This window comes from Humulus lupulus, chromosome 3 (assembly GCF_963169125.1).
Source record: "Humulus lupulus chromosome 3, drHumLupu1.1, whole genome shotgun sequence".
Classification (NCBI taxonomy): Eukaryota; Viridiplantae; Streptophyta; class Magnoliopsida; order Rosales; family Cannabaceae; genus Humulus; species Humulus lupulus.
In genome coordinates this window covers 40191046-40214689 of record NC_084795.1, presented here as the reverse complement: position 1 = coordinate 40214689, position 23644 = coordinate 40191046, and the positions used below count along the sequence as shown (strand labels likewise).

At 35.4% G+C, this 23644-nt stretch overlaps 1 protein-coding gene across 1 annotated transcript; it reads right to left on the bottom strand.

Annotated features, from left to right (window-relative positions):
* Window positions 1-19470: 19470 nt before the first annotated feature.
* Window positions 19471-21963, bottom strand: LOC133823986 (protein FAR1-RELATED SEQUENCE 5-like). The gene has a single exon (XM_062256847.1). It carries the CDS (start codon window positions 21961-21963, stop codon window positions 19471-19473), a length of 2493 nt encoding a protein of 830 aa, XP_062112831.1.
* Window positions 21964-23644: the final 1681 nt, after the last annotated feature.

Below are 23644 nucleotides of genomic sequence, written 5' to 3'. Positions count from 1 at the left end.
AGGGTAGGTAATATCTCAAGACATCATGAAATGCCTCTCACTAATATATTAGAGGTTGAATTATTCGATGTTTGGGGTATTGACTTTATGGGACCCTACCCACCGTCGTTTAGTAATTTGTATATTTTATTGGTGGTGGATTATGTAAGTAAGTGGGTTGAGGCAGTTGCTACTTCAACTAATGATGCTAAGGTGGTAGTCAAGTTTCTGAAAAAGAATATTTTCTCTCGTTTTGGCACACCTCGAGCTATTATAAGTGATGAAGGGACTCATTTTGCCAATAAGATTTTTGATTCCTTAATGGAGAAGTATGGAATTAAACACAAGATGGCATTGGGATATCATCCGCAGTCAAATGGGCAAGCGGAAGTGTCCAATCATGAGATTAAGCTGATTTTAGAGAAGACGATGCAAGTTAATAGAAAGGATTGGTCGAATAAGCTTGAAGATGTGTTGTGGGCTTATCGGACAGCTTTTAAAACGCCAATTGGTACTTCTCCCTACCATCTTGTATATGGTAAGGCTTGTCACTTGCCATTTGAACTGGAGCATAGGGCACAGTGGGCGTTAAAGAAGTTGAATTTCAATCCGGTCGCTTCGAAAGCATTAAGGCTAGCTCAACTGAATGAGTTAGATGAATTGCGTCATGATTCCTACGAGAATGCAAGAATCTACAAAGAGAAGACAAAGAAATGGCATGCCAATAATATTGTCAATCGGACTTTTCAAGTGGGCGATAAGGTGCTGTTATTCAATTCCCGTCTAAATTTATTTCCGGGAAAATTAAAGTCTCGATGGTTGGGACCATTCAATGTTACAAAAGTGTTTTCATACGGGGCTTTGGAGATTCAACAAGGTGATTCTTCGCCGTTTAAAGTTAATGGACAGCGGGTGAAGCATTACTATGGAGGCGAAATTGAAAAGAAGGTCAATATTACACTGGTGGATTCTTGAAGGCAAGAAAAGCAGCGTTCGGCTAAATGACGTTAACGACAACGCTTTTGAGAGGCACCTCATTATTTTTACTTTTCGGTTGTTTTCAGTTTTAAAATTTATGAACAATTTGTAGTTAGTTTACATTTCATTTTTGTTTTCGTTTGACATTATATTTTTATTAATATTTTTTTTAGTATAGTAGAACCGTGAAAAACGTGAAAAAAAAGGAAAAAAATAAAAAAAATGAAAAAAATAAAAGATGAGCTTAAACTGCGTTTAGGCGATATATCGCCTGGACAACAGAATGATGGGATTTTTTGTTTTCAGTTGGAATTTTTTTTACGTGCCCAGGAGATATATCGCCTACCAATGGCGATATATCGGCACCAATGAATGGGGAGGCGACATATCGGTGGTGCAAGTGGCGAAATATTGCCACGAAAGTCAGAGACGACGTTCGGGATACACAGCAAGTGGCGATATATCGCCTGTTGGAATTTTTTTGAAAAAAAAAACGTCACGCGGGGAGCACATGACCCATTTATATCAGTTTATATCAGTCATAAACCCTACATTCGACCCTATCTTCCAGAACCGAAACCCTCTTTCAAATCCTTCCCAAATTTCACTCATTTTTATTCTCAAACAAATTTCTCTCTCAAGTATCCTACCATCATCAAGCATCAAGGGTCCGACTATTGCCGTGATTCACCACCGATTTCGTCATCATCTTCAAGATTTCAAGGTACATTTTTGAGTTTTTGCGTGTTTGATGATCTATTGAGGAATTTGAAGAACTTGATGTTATTTTGGGGCATTGGACGAATTTTTGGGAATTATTGTTAGATTGGTGTGTGCTTCTTGTTTTTATCATCTTGGGAGATTATCATATTTAGTTGGGAAATATTGTGGGGTTGTTTGAGTATTGTTGGCCACTTTTTCACGATTGCACACTAAGTGTTCGATAAAAGTACCCAGTGAACGGTTTTGGAATATTTTGGACATTCTTGGGTGTTTCTGAGTTGATTTGGGGTTGTTAGTGTGTTCAGCGATTCTTAATTGTGTTTTTGTGATTTAACTACTCCATGGCTCCCAAGAAAGCAAAGACCATGTCCACAGTCCAACGAGCCAATGTAACTATTCCCCATACCTTTGTTAACCCCACTTCTCAAAATAAATTCGAGGAATGGATAGTAAAAAATAAAATAGTGATTGTGGAGTCTCACTTTTGGCCAAGTGAATTGGATGGCATTCTCCCACAGATGATTATAAATAGGAATTGGCAGCAGTTGTGTGAGCCCAAACTTTTGGCCAATATCAGTTTGGTAAGGGAGTTTTATGCCAATGCTTTTGTCGAGAGGGATGATCATACAGTATTAGTTCGGGGTAGAAAGGTTTGTTATTCTCCTAAAGTAATAAACCAGTTCTATGGCCTAAATGATCCTTGGGATGATGATTATCGCGCAGGAGTCGCTGAAAAGGATTATGATTTGCTCTTAAAGGAAATGACGAAGCCTGGCTCTACTTACAAAATGGGGAGTGACATGGTTACTCCGCGATCTATCAGGGCCACCTGTTTGAGTCCGTATGGGAGGCTTTGGAACAGGTTCGTCATTAGTACTCTTATGCCTTCCACTCAACAAATGGAAGTGACTACTGAACGTCTATACTTGCTATATTGTATTTGTTCGGGCAAGTCAATCAATGTTGGGAGGCTTATCGCAGAGAGTATTAATTATATTGCGCGAGGGGCCACATCTGGTGGTCATGGACATGCTTCGTTAATTACCAGTTTATGTAAGGATCAGGGAGTGCCAATGAACGTTAATGAAGTCTGTGAACAGTCTCCAGTAATTAGTCATTAGTCAGTGTTGCATCAAGATGAGAATTATAGAGGTGTTCCTCGACCCACTGGTTTGGGATACGAGCCTGTCGACCCGAGTCTGCTGTCCTTGCCACCGACCGATGAACAACCTGAGTCCACTCAGCCGAAGAGAAAGGGGCGAAAACCATCCGCTTCTAGAGCTACTGAAGGCTCTAGTTCTCGGCAATATAGCACCATGCAGCAAGATATTGAAGATTTGAAGAGACAACAACAGCTGTTGTTGCATGGTCAGGCGGATATTAGAGATCGTCAATTCCACATGACGAATTACATGGATGATTTTTGTGGGGCATTTGCGCGCTATACCGGATTTAATGATTTTCCACAATGTCCTCCAGAATTGCGCCAGCCATATCAGCCGCCTCCAGATTCTGACGATGAAGAGTAACTGTTCTGTTGTCAGGTTTTTTTTAGTTTAGTTTATTTTATTTTTTATTTTTTTTTCTTTTAGTTTAGTTCCTTTGGATTTTATGAAACAGTGAGGGCACTGTTTATTTTATGTTTGGGGGACTATTTACTTTTCTTTTGATTTTTTTATTTCTATTTTTAATGTTGGATGACTGTACGAAACTATTATTGACTAAGACAGGTGGGGCTTCAATGATGAATTATGCTAATTCTTTGATGTTGTTAGACTGATGCTTTGGATATGTAGACTGTGTGCTTAACCTGTTGATAATTGATCTGAGTATTGTCATTTGTGTAATATATGTGTTTTATTTAATTTATGTTTTACATTAGATAAGTTTATAAGTATTGTGGGAATTGGTATGTATGGTGGATGTTGAAATAAGCTAGAACTTGCTCAGTTAATTTGTTGAGACGAAATGCTAAATGAAGTATTGAGTAGAGATGATTTAGGCAATTTTATTTGGTAAACGTTTGAGCCTTTCCAGCTAACCCATAAAAATTTATCCTTAGTTACCCTTTTTGAGCCTTAAACTTTGGTTTTTGAGCCTAAATTTTCCTAACTTCATTATTTTTCCTCTTCCTTTGTTATCATAAGCATATAAATTGTGGGAAAGAAGAATGGAAAATAGTGAGGTATTGGTATGATTGTACAAAAAGAAAAGAGAGAGAAGTTTTTGAGATTATGAAAAAAAAAAAAAACAAATCACTTTGTCACACTCCTTGATTATATATATATATATATATATAGAAAATATTAAGTTTGGGGGAGTGTGATTTGAAAAAAAAAGTGATAAGTCTAGAAAAAAAAATGATATAAAAAGAAAGAAGAAAATGATGAAAGTATGTAATCTCTCTCTCTAATTGTATAAAAGGGTGATTTTTGGTGTGGTGAAGAGAAATTTGGCTGGTTTTGGGTTTATATGCTTATGGTAATTTCGAGCCTAAATGACTATTTATCTACCTTTACCTAAGCCTAATGTTATGAGCCTATCAAAGTCCTTGTGATCTACTTGATACAAATTTTATATTAGTGGAGACAAGTTAATTGAGCAAGCTTATGGTGAATTTTGATGGGTTTGTGGTATGAATGAATGTTGATACTTGTAAAATTATGTTTTGTACGGCAGTTGTTAAATGAAGTATGTATTTGCATGAATGACAGCATTTGGAGAAATTATTGATATGTTGAAATTCTAGTCACATGATCTGAAGCATTGGTTGAGCGATTGAAGAAGAATTGGAATTTTTGAGAAAAGTTATGCCCCTAGTCTAAGTTTAAATTTTTCTGTGAAGTTAAGTCATCCAATAGTTTTTTTTAGTTTTGGTTTGTTTCTTTGTTCTTTCTTTTGTTTGCTTGAGGACAAGCAACCAGTCAAGTTTGGGGGTGTGATAAGCGTACAAAATATACGCTTATTTATAACATTTTCAGATTGATTTGGTTGTTTTTCTCAAGAGAAAGTTTCCATTTAATCTGTTTGGTGAACTTGTGCAGTGTGTCGTAATAATTCTGATTTGTTCGAGAATGTTGATAAATATTTGTTTGAGTAGTCAGAATTGGTGAACATTTGGGAAATTCGGTACAGGCGATATATCGCCTGCCTTGGGCGATATATCGGCACAAGGAGCAGTTTCAATTTTTGGCTTAGCAGAAACGACATCAGAAACTTGCGTTTTTATCGAGCACATTCAACAAGCGATATATCGCAGTGTCTTAGGCGATATATCGGCACAAGGACATTTTTGGAAATTATTATGGAAATTCGTAGGTTTTTGGATTTTTGTAAAAAGAATAAAAAGAAGATTAAAAGAAGGAGAAAAGGGAAGCATTCTGACGGCAGAGGGAAAGAAACAGAGAAGAATTCACGTTTATTTTGTTTGTGTTTATTTATGCTTTTGAATTTTAGATTGTGTGATGAAGTTTAATATTATGAACTAAATTTTTATTTAGAGTATTTTAATGTAGTCACTGGATATTCTATTCTTCTTTAATGCAATTTCTATGAATCTTTGAATTTATGGTTATCTATTGTTCTTATGTTTAATGCTTGTAATCGATTGGCCATCTGTTGCATGATTATTGGTTTTAATTCAATATCTGAAAAGTGAGAATTGGAATAGCTTTAGACAATAGACATAGATTTCAATTTAGAACGAAAGTATCAAATTGGTTTGTGTAGCAATTAGGTTTTTGTTCTTAATGCGGTTTATGTGTAGAATTTATCACAGACATGTAGAAAATTCACAGGTAAACTGAATATTTTATATCTTGAGAAAGAATAGAATTGTCAATAGTAAACTTGCTATAATCATAGATCAAAGAAACATATTAGTTGTATTATTGATTGAATAGAATTGAAGGTTGATGAAATTAGAATACTCTAATATTTCGCTTATATTAAATTTCGTTAATTAAATCTTGCTTTGCTAGTTTATTGTTCATTGTTAATTGTCACTAAATTTTCATTAGTCAAATAGAAATAAAAGTTTGCTATTGGTAATTATTAGATCAATTCCCTGACGGAACGATACTATATTTCCACTACTATTACTTGTTTATTCGATTGCGTATACTTGCGCAGTAGTAAAAATTCGCAACAAGTTTTTGGCGCCGTTGCTGGGAGAACTCACGTTTAAAATCCAAATAGAAAGGACGTGTCGGACAACATAACATGCACATTCTCAGTGAGACGTGTCATGTGTGATATCATGGGCCGGGTTGAAAGGTTATTGTTGGGTCGGGCCAAAATAATCGACTTACAGAAATTATGGGCCAATTAAAACTTTAAGATCTACAAACTCGTAGGTTCGACCTACCTTTCGGTCTGGGTTGGGTTGGTTTGGCCAATCGATTTATGGGCTTATGTTTTGGGCCTAGTTGTAGAAGTCTGTCGAGTTTTGAGTTTCTTTTATTGGTTTCATCTAAATAATATTTGATACATTGTGATTGAAAAACATAATAAATATGAAACATAAATTTGTTATATAATTTTTTTTACAATGCAATCTTGTATTTATATTTTTTAAGATATAAATAATATCATTAATCCTTTAAAAAAAATATCATTAATCAAAAGATATAATTGGCAAATATTTTTACAGTCATCCAACATGGATAAATATACTTATATAATTTTATATTCCAATACAATTATATAATCTTCAGTCTCCCCAGTTTCGAAGCTTCCTGAAGAAACAATGAAAAAAGCAGATTATAAATAAGACTAAAATGTACATATATGATATATGGTGTAAATCCATTAGAACAATTAATAAACTAAAATATACTTGTGCATTTCATTCATTAATCATTTCAATACTTTTAATTTGATTTTTTTTAAATGTCTTCGTTGTGAGGAAGTATTACACTTAATTACTAATTTTGACTATCAAATGTCAAATTAGTAATCAACAGAAAAAATAAATGAAACTTGATTAATAAAAAAGAAAAATAAAACAGAGATGTATTGTAGAACAAAGCCAAACGTGATTAACAAAAAAGAGATCTATTAAAAGAAAATAATGAATGAATGTGAAGCTTGGCTTAGACTTGAGAGAGTGCACCCCCAAGCTTGTTATCGTTGCTAGTGAGGGGATGGGACAATTAGTAGTGCAGGCAGCTGAAGTGGCTGAGTTGATGAGAAGATAGGCACTAAGTCAGAGAGAATGAGAACGAGAGAAAGAAAACTGAGAGAGAGAGAGAGAGAGAGAGAGAGAGAGAGAGAGAGAGAGAGAGTATACACATGTGGCAGGTGAAAACTTGAGAATAGTGTTTTGAATTTCTAAGTATAGGTTAAGAGTGAAAAAGAGTAAAAGTAATTATATATAAAATAATAATTTATATATATATATTAATAAATAGGGTTCATTGGGCTCGGTTGGCCCAAAATCTCTTTAAACCATAGTTGACCTTTAAGAGGTTGGTCTGGTCCATTTAGCCACCGAAGTGGACTAAGCCTAGTTTTATGTGTGATTTTCGGCCCAAAATCGGGTTGGGTTGGCTGGGTTCTTCGGCCCAGCTATATTTTTGTGCACCCCTATGTGAGCTCGCTCTGTTCATGAGTTAAGGCTACTCAAGTCAAGGTCACTATTATTCGTACAACTTTAACAAATTTATAAGAACCAACCATGCCCTCCTACAAGTATAAAGAACAAGCTAATTTTTTATTCAAAAATAGATTAAGGGTCATCTAGTTACCCAAATTTACATCCATCCTTGTATTATATGTAAATACTGGTGTTGGTGGTGGTATAGTGGCAAATGATGATTTATCAAGGCTCTCATTTTTTTCATTTAGGGATCGATTCTCACTAATCGTAGTAAGGTTGAAATAGGGATCGATTCCTACCAATCATAGTAAGGTTGAAATTATTATCTTTCTTATGACTATTCCATTTGTGGTTCTAATAAATTTTTAAAATGGCATTGGGTTGCGGACGTGAGGACACCACTGATTTTTTTTCTAATTAAAAAAAAGAGTTATATTGAAATGTGGTTATACAATTTTGGATCATGTATTTTATAAATAAAGATATTAGTTTGGACCCTATGTTTTTAGAAATTTTATTTTTAGACCTTGTGTTTTGTAAAAATACTAGTTTGGCCAAAATAAATTTTAATATGACCAAAATACACTTGCATTTATGAGTTAATTAATTTATTAAAAACAAAAACAATTTAAAACTAGAATAAAAAAAAAATATTTCTAGTTATTAAAAATATTTTTTTAAATAAAAAATTAATTAAAACATACATTTAAATTAATAAAAATTATAAAAATATAGGAAAATTCTGTTGTGCGGATGTTAAAAACGTCCCCACCCGTGGGAACCTTTTTTTGTAACGTGATTGGGTTTTATATGGATGACCCTTCTTAATAAAATAGGCATGGGTGTATTTTATAATTAATTCCTGCTGGGTATTGTTTTTTCTCATCCCATTTGAAGATAATCAAAATCTCACAACATTATTACAAAATCAAACAAATACACAGTGAGCTCCTCCACCCCATCTCCCGTGTTCGTCTACCTAAAGCTCCTCCTGTGTTCGTCACACGCGAGCCAAGCTCCTCCATTCGTCGAAGATCTGAGCAAGTTTCAAAGCTGTACATCCCCATCGTCAAGCATTGCCACGAATAAGTACACTGAGTTTGATCTTGTTCTTGGGGCGGTTGCAGAAATGAAGAGTAGGAGCTCTCTCCAAAAATGAACAGTTACTGACTTGTGTTTTCGACCCTTGTTCCATTTCGATTTACACTATTTATAGCCACAGAGATGGAAAGAGCTGACGGTGGCAACTTGTTTCCCGATCAGGCTAATTTTCAGTATACTTGGATGAAGACTGTTTTCTGTCTCACCAAAAATGGTAATCTGACATATCCTATTAATTTAAAGGTTGAATGTGCGCTTTGGTGTGGGCGACGACTCGAGTGGCGTGGGTCACAGGCGAGCATCCCGACGATCGGCGAGGGCCTCTGGCAATCAGCTAGGACCCCTGGTGACTAGCTGGGGATTGTGGTGTGTACTTATTTCGCTAGCGCAACCAGCTAAGGCGACTGGCTAACACGACGGTTAGGGAGATTAGCTAGCGCCACTGGCTAGGGCGATTGGCTAGAGCCCTTTTCTTCTTACGATTGGTGCCAGCATAGCCATCTAGGGATCATTTGGCTTCACGCAATGAGATAAGTAGGTTGGTTCTTACGAGACTTGCCTCATCCTAAGTGTTGGGAGAATGGCGAGGGCCACTCCTCTTGGTGATTGGTGGCTACTGTTGTGTCTCGCCACTTTGTCTTGATGCGTCATCGCTTCACGGGCTGCCACGTGACAGTGTCAAATTTTGGGTATAACAAGTTTTATTCAATAATAAAATTTAAATTATTTTAAATTAATCTTAATATCAAAAAAATTAAACTAAATTTTAAAAATGTAATATTTAATTTAAAAAGTAAAATAAAAATAAAAAATTTAATATGATACTAAACTTAATTACATATACTTAAAATATTAAATAAAACTTAATTTAAACAAAATTGAATATCTTAAACCCAGATTAAAAAAAACTAAATGTTCAACATCTAAAACCTTGATTAATCTGAAATGAATATATGAGTTCTTGAAATCATCTAAAACCTAGATTTAAAGAAGAAAAAAACTTGATCATCACCAAATCAATATATCATCCCATCTCAATATCTCCCAAAATCAATTCAAAGTAAACAAACAAATCCAAGACAAACCCAACCATTCCCTTAACTTTTGTTCTTCTTCTTCTTCTTCTTTGGTTCCTCATATTTCTCCTTTTCTTATTCTTCTTATTACACTGTAGGGGGACCAAGATAGATCTAGTCGTTCGCTGACCACACCTCGCAAAAAGCATTTCTCCCCAGATCCAGTCGTTCGCCGAACCAACCTTGTGAATAGATTTTCTCCCCAGATCCGAGCCTTGAGACATCGTGACTTTTGTTCTAAGACCCACCACAACCCAGATTCGAGGAGGACGAAGCCCCACCGCGACTCAACCTCATCGTCATTTGAATACCACATCTGAGATGGAGGAAGGAGGAAGCCCCATCGCGCCTAGTCAAACAACCGTTTGAAGACCAGATTCGAAGTTGTGGTTGGAAAGACGATGAACATTGAATCCATGGGAAAGAGAAAGAGGGGAGAGGAGAGAGAAAGATAAACACGGCAAGGAGAGAGAGAGAAAGGAAAGAGTGCGATGGATGAGAGATAATCATTTTTTAATTTTAAAGTTTTTTATTTGTTTTTCTTAATTTTTTTTATTTATTATGAATAAAGAAAATACATTAAAGATTTAAAAATTCCAATTTAAATTAAAATCAAGGGGTATTTTGGTCATATTAAAAAATTATTTTACCAAAATTGAGTCCAGGGTATTATTTTGTTCCATTTTGCAAAATACGGGGTCCAAATTGTCATTTAACAAAATAGATGAAAACTTTTGCACAACATAGAGGTCAAAATAGTATTTACCTTTAATTGATTAATTAATTAAAAATAAAATTAATTTAATACTCAAAATAAAGCAAAAATAAATATTTATAATTATTAAAAATATATTTTTAAAATAAAAAAAAGTAATTAAAACATACATTTAAATTAATATATTTATAAAAAAAAATAGGAAAAATATGGAGTGTAATTACTAATTCTAAATAAATGTAATTTTTTTTAATTTATGAAATATAGCATATACATAATTTTATGGAATGTAAATATAGCTCCTCAAAATTATTTTCGTTTATTACATATTAATAAATTTTTCTTTATTTTTTTTATAATTAGGTGTTCATCTTGTGATACCTACTCTTGATGAACAATATTGTAAAGAAAAATAAAATAAAATTATAACAAAATAATTTATAATATATATTTTTGGAAAATTCTGTTGTGCGGATGTTAAAAACGTCCCCACCCGTGGGACCCTTTTTTTGTAACGTGATTGGGTTTTATATGGATGACCCTTCTTAATAAAATAGGCATGGGTGTATTTTATAATTAATTCCTGCTGGGTATTGTTTTTTCTCATCCCATCTGAAGATAATCAAAATCTCACAACATTATTACACAATCAAACAAATACACAATGAGCTCCTCCACCCCATCTCCCGTGTTCGTCTACCTAAAGCTCCTCCTGTGTTCGTCACAGCGAGCCAAGCTCCTCCATTCGTCGAAGATCTGAGCAAGTTTCGAAGCTGTACACCCCCATCGTCAAGCATCTGCACACTATGCCATGCCCAACCAATGCCGAATCAAAGACCTGGTTCACGCTTGAAAGCCAGAGCTAGTCTTCTTCCCACTGACCCCTCTGCCTACAGCCATTTCTGCGCTCCAACCAAAGTCACTTTCCCTGGTTAGTATGAAAATTTTTGTTTGCATATACTGCAGTTCTGTATTGGAGGGCTGTGTTTAGGGTGTATGAAATTGGGGATTAATTAATTGGTTGGTTTCTCATTTTTTGTTTCTCATTATTTTTATTTGGGTTTCTCATACCGCGTATAGCCATATATTTTTGTTAATGGATCTTCATTTTGGTTGTTTGTGTAGTTAATTTTTTCTTTGTCATTAGTTTTTTATTTGTGATGGTTGAATTGAATGTCATTTTTGTGATGGTGTCAGTTTTCTTTGGTATTTGGATGTATGTTTTAACTTTTTCACCTTGTACAACCAATTATAAATATATGAACCCTTATTTTGCATTCGGTTACTATATTACTTATGGAAAATTAAGTAAATGTTGTAATAAATATTTTGAATTCAATTTCGCTGCAAACAATGTTATTTCTTCTTATTCATAGCTTAATGGAATGGGTATTCTTTTGATGAACTCCAAAGTTTTCAAAAAAAATTTCTTCATTTTAGTAAATGTTTTAGTGAATATGTTTGATTTTTTGTAGTTGATAGATAGTCCTATAATTCGATGAAAGTTGTTATTTTGTTTGAACTTGTACTTGATTTACTTGTCGATGAAAGGTTCAGTGACTTGAACTGTCCTTTTCTGGAGAAAAATAAGGTTGGACATTCTACTGATGTTTAAGCAAGAACATATTTATGGTAGTGATGTTTAAGCAAGAACTGTCCTTTTCTAGTGTTTTTTATGAAATTGTCATTGGAGAAAGGGGCAATTTGATTCCAACTGCATTTTCGATTAAGGGGTCACTGTTTCTTTACGGAATTTTCATGAACTGAGTTGTTGTATGGCTATTATGTTTGCAGCTTGGAACTTCTGTTGTATAGCATAACCTTGATAAAACTTGAAACCCGTGTGTTTGAAAATAGAAGCATAAATAATTTGCACTGTTATAAATCTTGATTGTTTATGACTATGCACTGTTATAAAATTGATCAAGTATAATATATCTTATTTGTTAAGCTTTATTGGTTTCATTTGAGCTTATCATTTTGTATAAGTTTTTTCCCTTGGATTTAATTTCTTTGGAGATAATTTTGATGGAGATTTAGTGGGTTGTAGAAGTCTTTGCATATGCAATGCTTATTAATTTCCCTAACATTATAGGTTATGGTGTGTATTGGTGATTTCGATATTCCCTAACATTTTCAGTTTTTATTCTTCATCTCTCAAGCATCTCATACTTGTGTTCTTCTTGATTTGCAAATCACAGTCATATTTTTTGTTTTTTTGCTGGGTTGAAGGGTGAACAAGCGAGAGGTCTTAAAGGCACCTGAAGCACTCTTCCAGGGTAGAAGCTTGTTGTTTAATTATGTTGTGTTTGAATAAATTTTGTTTGCCACATATTTCACTTTGTTTGTTGAAATAGTAAATCTTGCTGTGGTAATTTGGCATGCCCCTGATTTCCATACATGGGTATGTATGCAATGCCAAGTCAATAGTAATTAAAGAAAAGTAAAGTAAAATATTTCATAGACATTGTTTGCGATAGTCTTTATTTATGTTGTGCATGATATTATCCTAAAAAAATGTTTGGATATTTCTCTTGTGGGGACTTTAAAATAGCCCCCACCAATACAGACTTTTATAATATACAATATATTTGTATTGGATGGTTGATTCTTGATTACACTTAAGTTATTGTGCACTTGGGCAGAAAATAATATTTTTCAAAATTTTTTTGGTCTTTTTTCGTAAGTCTGTACATGTATGTAGTGTAGATGTGAACCCTGACTTTAGGGTTTGGTGTTTCGAACAGAGAAAGAAAGAAGGAGAACAAAGAGAGAAAGAAGGAGGCTTGGCAATATACGGGTGGGGTTCATTCGAAGAAGGAGGTGAGATTTTTTGTTTCTACATCTGTAGATTTGTTTGAGATTGATTGTTTGGTTTTACGAAATTAGATTTTAACACATATAAGTGATCTCTAAACTGAAGCCCTAAACCTAGTAGTTGGATGTTTTTGTGGTATAGCATTAAATTAAATTCAAATTGATTTTGAATGATGTGGGATTTTGTTTTGTAATTTTTATTTTTTTGGGATTAACAGAGATGGGTGTGGTTTTACAGTTTTTGGCGAGAATTAATTTTGTTGTATATGTATTAGGATGGAAGGTACGATTCTGAAATACATATGGAGTTGTGTGGAAAGACTGCGGGCTGATTATAAGGAGGTGAGGGAGGACTTGCGGGTCATACATCAGGACTTGCGTTCTTTACTAGATAATTGCAAACGCAGAGAGGAGGACCAAAAAAGTTTATCAACTTAAGATGGTGGATAGATTCGAACCAAAATCTGATGATGTTGATCCATCTTATTTGAAACCTATTGGTAACTTTAACTCGTGTGATGTATATAAGGGTGATAGGATGTAAGGTTGTGTAGAGAAGAGTAAGGCAGATGATGGAGAGGTTGAGTTGAATAAGTCAAAAGGTAGTATGGCCGATTGTAAAGGACCCACTTCTTCTTTGGTAAAAGGAGTTAAATGTGGCGTGGAGAGTTCTATTAAGTTAGGCAGTAAAACAGAGAGATTCATAGGTAGTATGGATGATAGTTGAGGAAGTAATAAAAATTTGAAATTTGATGATTCCGTTTTTAAGGCATCAAAGCAGTTTGGGGAAACTTTATTGCAGCGTGAGCAGTCTATGAAAGTAAGATAGTAATGAATTGTTCTTTATTTTTTTAGTTATTATGTTGTTAAGTATGCAATACTATTATTATTTCTATTATGGTGGTGGTGGTTGCGGTGGAGTTAGAGGGAAGGTACATGTGTTCTTATATTGTCATTTGATGTGTGATTTTGTTGGTGACAATTAATGGAAATGGTAGTATAAATTGAACAATTACAGAGTAATTCAGATTCAAGTGGACGCAGAGTTGGGAGCAATTCTGAGTCAAGATCACGTTTAGTTGGGAGTAATTCTAACTCAATTTCACGTAGAGTTGGCACGCATAATTGCGATACTATGCAACTCCAGGATATCAGGCCATTTAAGATATCACTGCCATCTTTTGATGTTGACATTGCAGCATTAGTGGAGTATGTTTTTAATGAGAAATTACCGGAGGAGTAAGTTGTTAGTGTGTGGTTGTTTGATGAGACTGAAATTCTTCTGTCTGAATTTATTTTTCAATTTTTTAAATAAAAAATTATTGGTTAATTACTGTTTACATTATTTTTGTATTTATGTGATTTAGTGAGGTAGTTGTGGACACTGAATTTAATTACCTGACGAGGAGAATAATTAGACCATTGTCACCCGATGTCATGGTTTTGGGGGAGGTAGGAGTTATATATATATATATATTAAAAAAAAATTGGATATTTTTTTTTAGCTACACTAAGATTGTTTATATTGATTATTCATGTTTTGTTTGGTGTTGATGGCATAGATTTTGAATGTAATGTGTTAGATGAACACATGCACAGAGTTGCAAGTTTCCATGTCAATGGAGTGTCGATCAGCCTGGTATTTGAATACTCGTGTGTCGGTATGGGTTTTTATATTGATTGTATGTTATAATTTGAATCATATCTTCTTCTTCTAACGAGGAGTATGTTTTTCCTTATTTGAACTTAGTTATCTGTGATTAGTATACAAACTCTTTACCTTGATAATGGAAAGGAGACGTGAGCTCGGGGATTTTTTATCGGAGATCTAGCTTATTGTAAACGGGTATGTACTGATGGATATTCATAGATATTGTTTTTGTTGAGTTTTTATCTTGTTTAGAAAGTAAATTTTTATGGATATAACATGATTTTTCATATTTATATTCCCATTCACAACGAAAACCTACTACACTGTTGTTATTTATAGTTCGGGTGGATGAGGCAGTTGTAGAAATTTGTGATTCATTGCTGCAGAGGGGGTTTGAATCAAGTGGAGTTGCTTTTGTGAAGGTCGTGGTGAGTATTAGAAGAGCTAGTAGTTACTGATAATATTTTGTTCAACAATGTTATTTGTTTTATGGTTTTGTGCTGAATACAAAATTTTAGAAGATAGTTCATTCATATTTTAGTTACTCTAAATTTCTTATAACCTTTAATATGATTTATTTAATCTCTTTTGTTTTTATTCAGGGGATAAGTTTAGATGATTAAATTGAAATTTTTATTATTTTGTGAGTAGAAAATTTTAGAATTTATTTCATTTGTGTTGTTGAGATGAAAAGTTTGGAAGATTATATCTAATTTTAATTTTTCTTTTTTTGATAGGCAGATTTAGAAGATGAATTTTTTATTTGTTTTGTTTTTGGGCTTTAGACGTAGAAATATTTTGTATTTGGTACTTAGGCTTGGAAATGATAGTTGAGAAGCTAAGTGTGTGTTTTGGTTATTAAATTTAGATGAAGAAGTTGGACTCTCTGCTAGCGGAAGACATAGCAAGGATTAATCCACAATGGGGGTCTTTTTGTAACTTTCAAGTTAGAATTAACACTAGCATTGTCCAACAAACGAATGGATATGACTTCGGGATCCATGTGATGAAATTGATGGACCAGCGTTCATGATCATATTTGAAACATTGTGTTGTTAGTATCTTTGCTTATTTTATTCATTTAATTTTAGGTTGCTTGATTTAGTAGTGTTCCCTAAAATTGTTACGATCATTATTTATAAATTTTGTAATAGTATTAAGTAATGTTGTTTTGTTTTAGTTTGATTCTGACAATGATAGGGCTCGTGTGGCCGTTGGTATTCTCACATCTAGACACAACAAAGTTCGTGATGAAGTGAAGAATGCAGCCGCTGCGTGGAAGCAGGAGAAGGTTGTTGGTGAAATCCTTGGGAGATTGTTGTAGTTGATTTACTCGTTTAGTTTGTTGTAATGTGTGAGAGGAATACTATTATATTTTGGTAGAATGTTTTTTTGGTGGTTGTTCATTTAGCTAATGTACATAATTTTTTGGAGATGAGATGTGTTTGTTCAAACTGAGTAGTACTTGAGAGTTGAATGTTGTTTATATGAAGTTGGAACTTAATTAGTACATCATTTTGTAAAAAAAATTTGGAACTATAATTGTGTGGATTATTTTACCTTCATTAGTGAAAAATGCAGGTTTTGATACTTTGATTCCCATTTATATTTGAATTTTGATGGAATTGTTTAACTTCTTTGTTTAATTCAATTTATTAAGCATTTTTTATGCCATTGTTTGATTACCTATATGATTTGATCTAATTTACAAAATTTTTATGTTTCATTTTAATTTACTAGTTATACATAATAAGGCAGTGTTATTTTGAGAGGGAAGGTTTAAAGATATGGATTGATTAGTGTGAGGCTTTGTGAACCTTGTATTAAAATTTAATAAAGGAATAGTAGAAAATTTATGTGATTTAATGGTCGATGAGGGGAAGTTTATACATATACGTAAATATCAAAGTTTGTAAGGTCCTATTTTTTCTTTTGCAATCCACTGTGTATGTAACACCCTGGATAACCAAGACCGTTACACTGTGTGTTTAAAATAGTGCAAGACTTGCTAATCAAGTCATTTAAACAAAATGTGAATCCAACGTCATCAACGGTTTAGGAATAAAAATTTTTGGTCACAAACAAGCTATTTTCATAACAAATGACAGTTTAATACATGGAAACTCAAAACAGGGTTTAGATGATTTAGTTACAACAAATTCCAAAAGTTATAAATAATTCAAGCCAGTCTAATGGAAAAATACACATTTTAGGTTTCCGTCCCTGTACAATTCCTCGACCGTGGCGGCCGAGCAGCTGACAATGTACACCTCGCCCCCAGAGCTCTCCAACTCATGGTTGACTCAGCATACCCTTGCCTTTACCTGCACCACGTAGCACCCGTGAGCCGAGGCCCAGCAAGAAAGCATGATATCATAGCAAGATCAACATCAATAACCAAATATTCCACAACGTATAACCAGGAATTCGGCAATTCATAACATTTATCCAATCAGTGATAACACTCAACAAATTAACAATTTGTCATCCAGACAATCAACAAATCATATCCATAACACAATATTCACATTCATAATCAACAGTTTATCACATCCATCAAATAATATTCAGGGTCGGTGCCCTTAGGTCGCACCCTCTCTTTAACCCACTGTCTTCAGCTCACTTAGGCTGCCCCAGTGTTATACCCATTGACTCCGGCCAGCTTAACCGAGCTCAATGATAAATAAGCTGCCTCAGCTACCAGTGGCTGAGCCGCGCCCTGTGCGCAAATATTGATTCCGACACCCTTAGGCCGGTTATCGCATGTCCCATGGCATAATACCATCTCATGACATGATATACAAATATAGGGAGCTCTTAGTCCCATCATGTTCACATGGTTAATCACATTCACATAACAATGCATACAAACATAGGGAACACCTAGTCCCATCCTAACCACATAATCAGGTGCAGCTTTCTTACCTTTAGATTTCGCTAGCTCGTTCAATTGATCCTCAAGCACGATCCCGCCTGAACCTTAGCGCGCACCTAGTCACAGCCATAGATTAGAATCACCACCAAACTTCAAATCCAAAACCTAGCCTCGGGACCAACCCCGAGCCCCCGGGAAGCCCTAATTCCACCAAACGGGGTGGTGGAATCAAACCCCGAGCCCCCGGGAAAAAACCCTAAGGAAAAGCTCAAAAACCCCTTTCTAGAAACAGGGTAGCGCTATAGCGCTCTAAGGAGGGCGCTATAGCGCTACAAGCAGAACCAAAATGCCTAGAAAGCCCAAGCCTAGCGCTGTAGTGCCCAAAGGCTAGCGCTACAGCGCTAGTCTCAGACCAACAACACTCTGTTTTCCTTTCTTCGATTTTCCTCGAACCAAAACCCCTTGGAACCCTTCCAACCCTCAACCACACACCAAATTGAGTCTACCATCACCTATATCTCACCCCATACAACTCAATAACACAAGACTTAACCACATGCATCATCAAACTAGAAAAACAAACATTGAACCCAAGAACTGAAAGATTCAACCAGAAACTCAAAAACTTAGAACATCAAAGCCAGAACTTGTTACCTTCTATGGAGGATTTCGACCCTAAGTTATCCCTAGCATCCAACCAGCCTCAAGCCCTTCAACTCCTCAAGTTCATATCCCTTTATTCCATCTAAAACTCAAGCTTAGAAACCATCTCATTAAAACTCAGAAAAACACATAAGGAGACCTTGAAACTTACCTCAATTGACTGGCTAAACCCTGCTAGTTCTTCTAGCTTCACCAAGGTCTTTAGCCCTAAGCTCCATCCTGAGCTTACCCTGGAATTCCAGCTCCAAAACTCACAAGGAATGGTGAAGAGATGACCCAGCCAAAAGAGAGAGAGTAATAGCTCTAAGTGTTCTGTTTTTCTCTCCTTCCTTCTTCTTTTCTTTTCCTTAAGCTTCTGAGTCTATCTACAACTTCCACTAGAATTATAAAGCAGAATATAACCTATCCTTTAGTAAGCCAAATGACCACCTTGCCCTCCCAATAATAACTAAGCCTTTAAATCACTCTAGGGGCATTTTGGTCATTATTCCCAATTCTCGCTAATTCCTTTAGTGTCTTTAATATTTACCGCTTACTTTCCGATACCCAACTAATCACCAATTACATTTCTCAATATCAAATCATCTCCAATATATTATCCAAATTCCCAGATACATCCCCAGGCTCACCTCGAGCCGGGAATAAATCCCCGTTGTGACTTTCCTGCTAAACTGCTTGTTAGGATCGCCTCGAGTCACAGGCTGCAAACATATCCACATAATAATGTGGTCTCAACTTTAGCCTACCAATATACACACAAGTATGCAATTACGCTCTCAATGAGCCAAATTACCAAAATACCCTCATAACAAAGTATATAACCCCATGCATGCCTTTATCATCATATAATAATATGACCCACATAATCATGCATATAATCATATAATAGCACAATAAATCAATTATGGCCCTCCAGGCCTCCTAATCAAGGTCCTAAACCTTATTAGGAAATTTGGTTCGTTACAGTGTATCAGTACCTAATTTTGTATACTCCCACCATGCGTATTATGCTTATACTTGTGTCAATTTATGTGTTCGGAACTTGCTAAAATTTTGAACTTAATATATATTGGAATATATGAAGCATAGAGTGGGTTTTCAAGAAATAAAAATGAATCCTTCTCTCCCACCTAATTATCCAAGATTTAAAACGATGAATTTCAGACATTATATTCCCAACCTCAAGAAGATAGTTTCAATAACCATATGGAGGTTCCCACCACTTAAAGGCAGAACTCATATCATATGTTGCAGAGTAACTCAAATTTTCTTCTGTATAGTTATGCACTTGGTTCATACAATCTGGTGTGAAAGGTTGTCGGTGAGTAGGTGCATTGAAGTCTTCACTTTTCGAATTATGGTAGATAATATGTTTTTCCCTGTCATCCATACCATATAGATATTCGTCTTCTTCGTGTGGTTCGGAGTTGTCAGAGCCCCCGTTCTTGTGACCATTTTTCTTTCTTTGTAGACATGTAGACTTGTTGTGTCCTTTTTTTTTTTTTTGCAAATACTACACTTTTGGGCTACTCCACCGTTTGACCCTCTCATCTTAGTTGTGCCTTTATTCTTACTCAAATAAGGATCCAATATGTTGAAGTCTGATTGACGATGTAAAGGAAGCTTTTCCTTGGAACCTTCTTCCCCAATTTGGATGTTGTTTCTTAATTGTGCGCAAATTCTATCAATCTCATAGTTTGCTATTTCGTATGCATAATGAGTCCTTGATCCCAGGTAAGCAAATTCAGTCATTTTGCTAGTAATGCCACCAAACCTTGCTCTCTCTTCTGCATCTCTGTCTTCATATCTTGCATAGGAATCGTTTTCCACATCAGGAAGTTGTGTAGCGTCAATCGTCCACTGTGTTAGGATTAGTGATTTAGGCATTTGTGTGATACGCAAGTGCTTAATTGCTGCAAAAATATGCGGACAAGGTTTGCCAAAGGAAAGAAAATACTGGCACTCACAAGCAAATAATTGACGATCGTCTGTGACATAGACTGACCTCCGTATTCCTGGGTGAGGATACTTCTCTAGCTTCAATATCATTGCATCATCCTCTACGTCAGTAGTTGCAACGGTGTAGTTTCCTTCTTTGAGCATCTGCTTCCTTACTCTGAAGAACATGTTCCTCGTGTAAATTATCGACAACTCCTCCTCTATGTTGTGCAAATTTGTCTTGCCTAATTGTGGGATTGTGTGCAAGGACTCATACTCGTCTTTAGCCTCTCGTTGTCGTACCCATGAAAGTGCCATGTCAAGAGCTCTAACAAACTCATACATCTTCATATGCTGATTGACCTTCTTCTTCAAGACAGTGTTAATACCCTCGCTCCTTTGGGTTGTTGTCATTCCGAAAAAAAAAATTCCCCTCAAGAAGGTTTTTGCCCAACTCTTTCTTGATTTATAAAGACTTGCGACATATGAGTTATCTTCCACATCAAAGTGAGTGAGCAATGCTGCCCACCTTCTTTCAAATTCCTCCTCGGTGTAATATATAAACACTAAATTAGTTAGTTGCTTCCCGAATGATGGGTCTTTTGTGTGAGAAATGGCATTGTTGTGTATATGCCAATAACATAGCCGATGTGTGACATTAGGCATAAACTCTTTTAGTGTTTTTTCAATGGCAGGATCTCCATCGGTGACAACTGTTATCAGTAGCACACCTTTCATACAAGCCAAAAAGGCCCTCGTTGCCCACATGTAGCTAGCAATGGATTCATTGTCAAGGATTGCGAAACCAAGTATACAAGTCCGAAAGTGGTTATTAATACCAACCCAAATCAATAAAGGCTTACCAAAGCTATTTGTCTTATATGTAGAATCAAAGGCGATTGCGTGTCCATATCTTTCGTAATCCGACCTTGATTTTGCATCTGCCCAGAACAAGTGAAGCAATCTCTTGCCTTTATCATAAGAAAATAAACCATAGAAACCTGGATCGTGATCTGCTTTGTGCTCCAGATACCCTAAGGCTCTGCCAGCATCCGACCCCTTAAAGCCAACAGTTGAAGCCGATGACATTCGATTGTATAGGTCTTTGATTGTAAATGGGGTCTTATCATATTCGTCGACTAGCTCTACCATGTATGACATAATGTGGCATGTTCTAATGCCAGATTTCTTCATACATTTTGCCTTCTGAAGACAACCAGGTGATACCACTCTATTTGACCGTAGATACTGCTTGTGACGATCACTTGCTAACGAGTGTGAATGAAATAGGAAAAAATATTTGCATATCCAGTTACCCCTCTTTCTGTTAAGGATAACTCGAAAAGCCACATTGCACCCACATCGGGTGATGGCCTTTGACTCCCTCACTTTATCAAGTCTTGATGTATGCTGTTCAGACCTACTTCCCTGCCTTGAGCAGACCCACTCTCTCAAACGAATGTTACCTCGAATATTTTTACGCATGTGGCCCTTACGAATACTAAACCCCACTACCTTTGCGTACTCATTTATGAATTCTTCTGCCATAAGAAGTGTAGCAAAAGCATGACCGACCATGTTATCCATTGTCAAATTGGTAGCCGCTACACGTATACCATACTTTAGAAATATCCCATGGTTGGACAATCCTTCATCATTTGATATCTGCATGCCCCCTTCATTAGTTATGTTCTCTTGTGTTTTAAGTGCCTCATTTACTTTGTCACCATCAATAGGTTCCCCCTGGCGTACATCTTCCACTTCTTCCTCTTCACATGTCTCATTTTCTCCACTAGAGTCACTGCTAAAGAGGTCCTGCAACTCCAATTCTACTTCCCAGTACTCCATAAAAAAGGTATAACCTTGTTTGAAAAAGGGCAGAACATGATATTGCATTTGTAAAATGACATCTATGGTTGGAGAGAATATTATGACTACAACATAAAAACATAGTTCAAGGTTGGCTTAGGTAATCTTACATTCATTGTCATGTCTCGAAAATCAATAAAACTTCTATATCCCACCCAAGAGTTGGTTGTGGAAAAATAAGCTATGTAGACATTTCTATAGCAGGAAAATGGTAGATAACCTTACACTGTCCACTAAAATGGGTAATCCAACTTCTTGCTCTTAAAAGTTGGAGGGCAGAGATCTCAGGTTGTACATCTGCCTTCATATTATCCTGACAATAATTTAAACTACCCACATATGTTGGTATGAACATATTACAACCCTATTAATAGGATAAAATATGATGGGGAGGTATTTCTAGTGAAGTTGTTATTTTTCATATTTTTTTAACAAGCCACACTGAAACAAATACACAGGAGACATGGAGAAATCTTAAAAAAAATTATAACATAAGAAATTGTACCTCTCCGATAATGGAAATCTTTGGAGTTGTCCGGAGATGGGGGAATATAAAATGCAACCACCTCCTCAGGAAAACAGTCCCCTGCCAACAGGTCAACATAGTCTTGCCTAATAGATGGAAAATGATACTCACTAAATCATGTAACAATATCATAAACAGGGCACCACCAACATAGCAACTCCATTGAACAAGACAATAAATATCTTCAAGGCAGGGGCATTTTGCTGTTATGAGAGTCAAATTTGAACAAAGACATTTTGACTCACCCAAAAATTGAAGACCAAATATTGAAGCACATGTGTTAGATATTGTGTTTCCCTTTTGGGGATGTTCAAATGTATTGACATTCATTTATAAAAGTCAATTTGTCTACACAACTTGTTGAAAATGGTAGGCTGTCGTGTAGGGATAATAAAGAAGCCTCAGTTAGATCAGAGTTGTTCTGTCTTGCTCTAATTTTTGCACCAACCAATAAAGTTCTCAGTTTTTCTAATGTGAAGCAATCAATGATAGTTTATCCATTGTGGTGGAGCCTATTGTGTTTATAAAATTTTAAATACTGTGGATAATTTTATGTTGTGTATTCCTTTTTTTATTTTAAATTTAACCTTCGGCAATTGAAGATAAATTTACCAAAATGGCTTTCTGAAATAGTGAAATTAGCAAAAATGACTTTTTCATTTGTTTTTTTATTTTTTTTATTAATTTCTACTTTTAAAAAAAAAAATTGATGATGTGCCACCTTCTCTTCTCCAATCGCCTTGCATTGCGATCTGCAATTTTTCCTGGTTCATATGGTAGATTCATAAAGATTCAGTTCAAATTTCTACACAGAACCATTGACCCAATACATACGTACAAGTAATTGGAAATGGAATACGCGATCAGGAGGATCGTCTCATGTTAAAAAGTTTCATACTATGTGGCACTGTCATCAAAATAAATAGAGGTCATCATTTGAACCAGCTACCTGTCTCTACATGTATGATGCACATATTGGGGGTTTCTCAATCGACGATATTAATACTTCAGTGTTCATGACATGGAAGTTTGGTTTTACCTATCCCCCTGTGCGAAGTCCAATAGCCATGGGGAACTTCTTATCATCTGCACCATTGGATCCTCCATTGTGTTTGTAAACTTCACTCTTCTTAT

Bases quoted from the DNA above. Each gene is read 5' to 3' on its own strand.
- LOC133823986 (XM_062256847.1), bottom strand. From the start codon at position 21,963: ATGGAGTACTGGGAAGTAGAATTGGAGTTGCAGGACCTCTTTAGCAGT.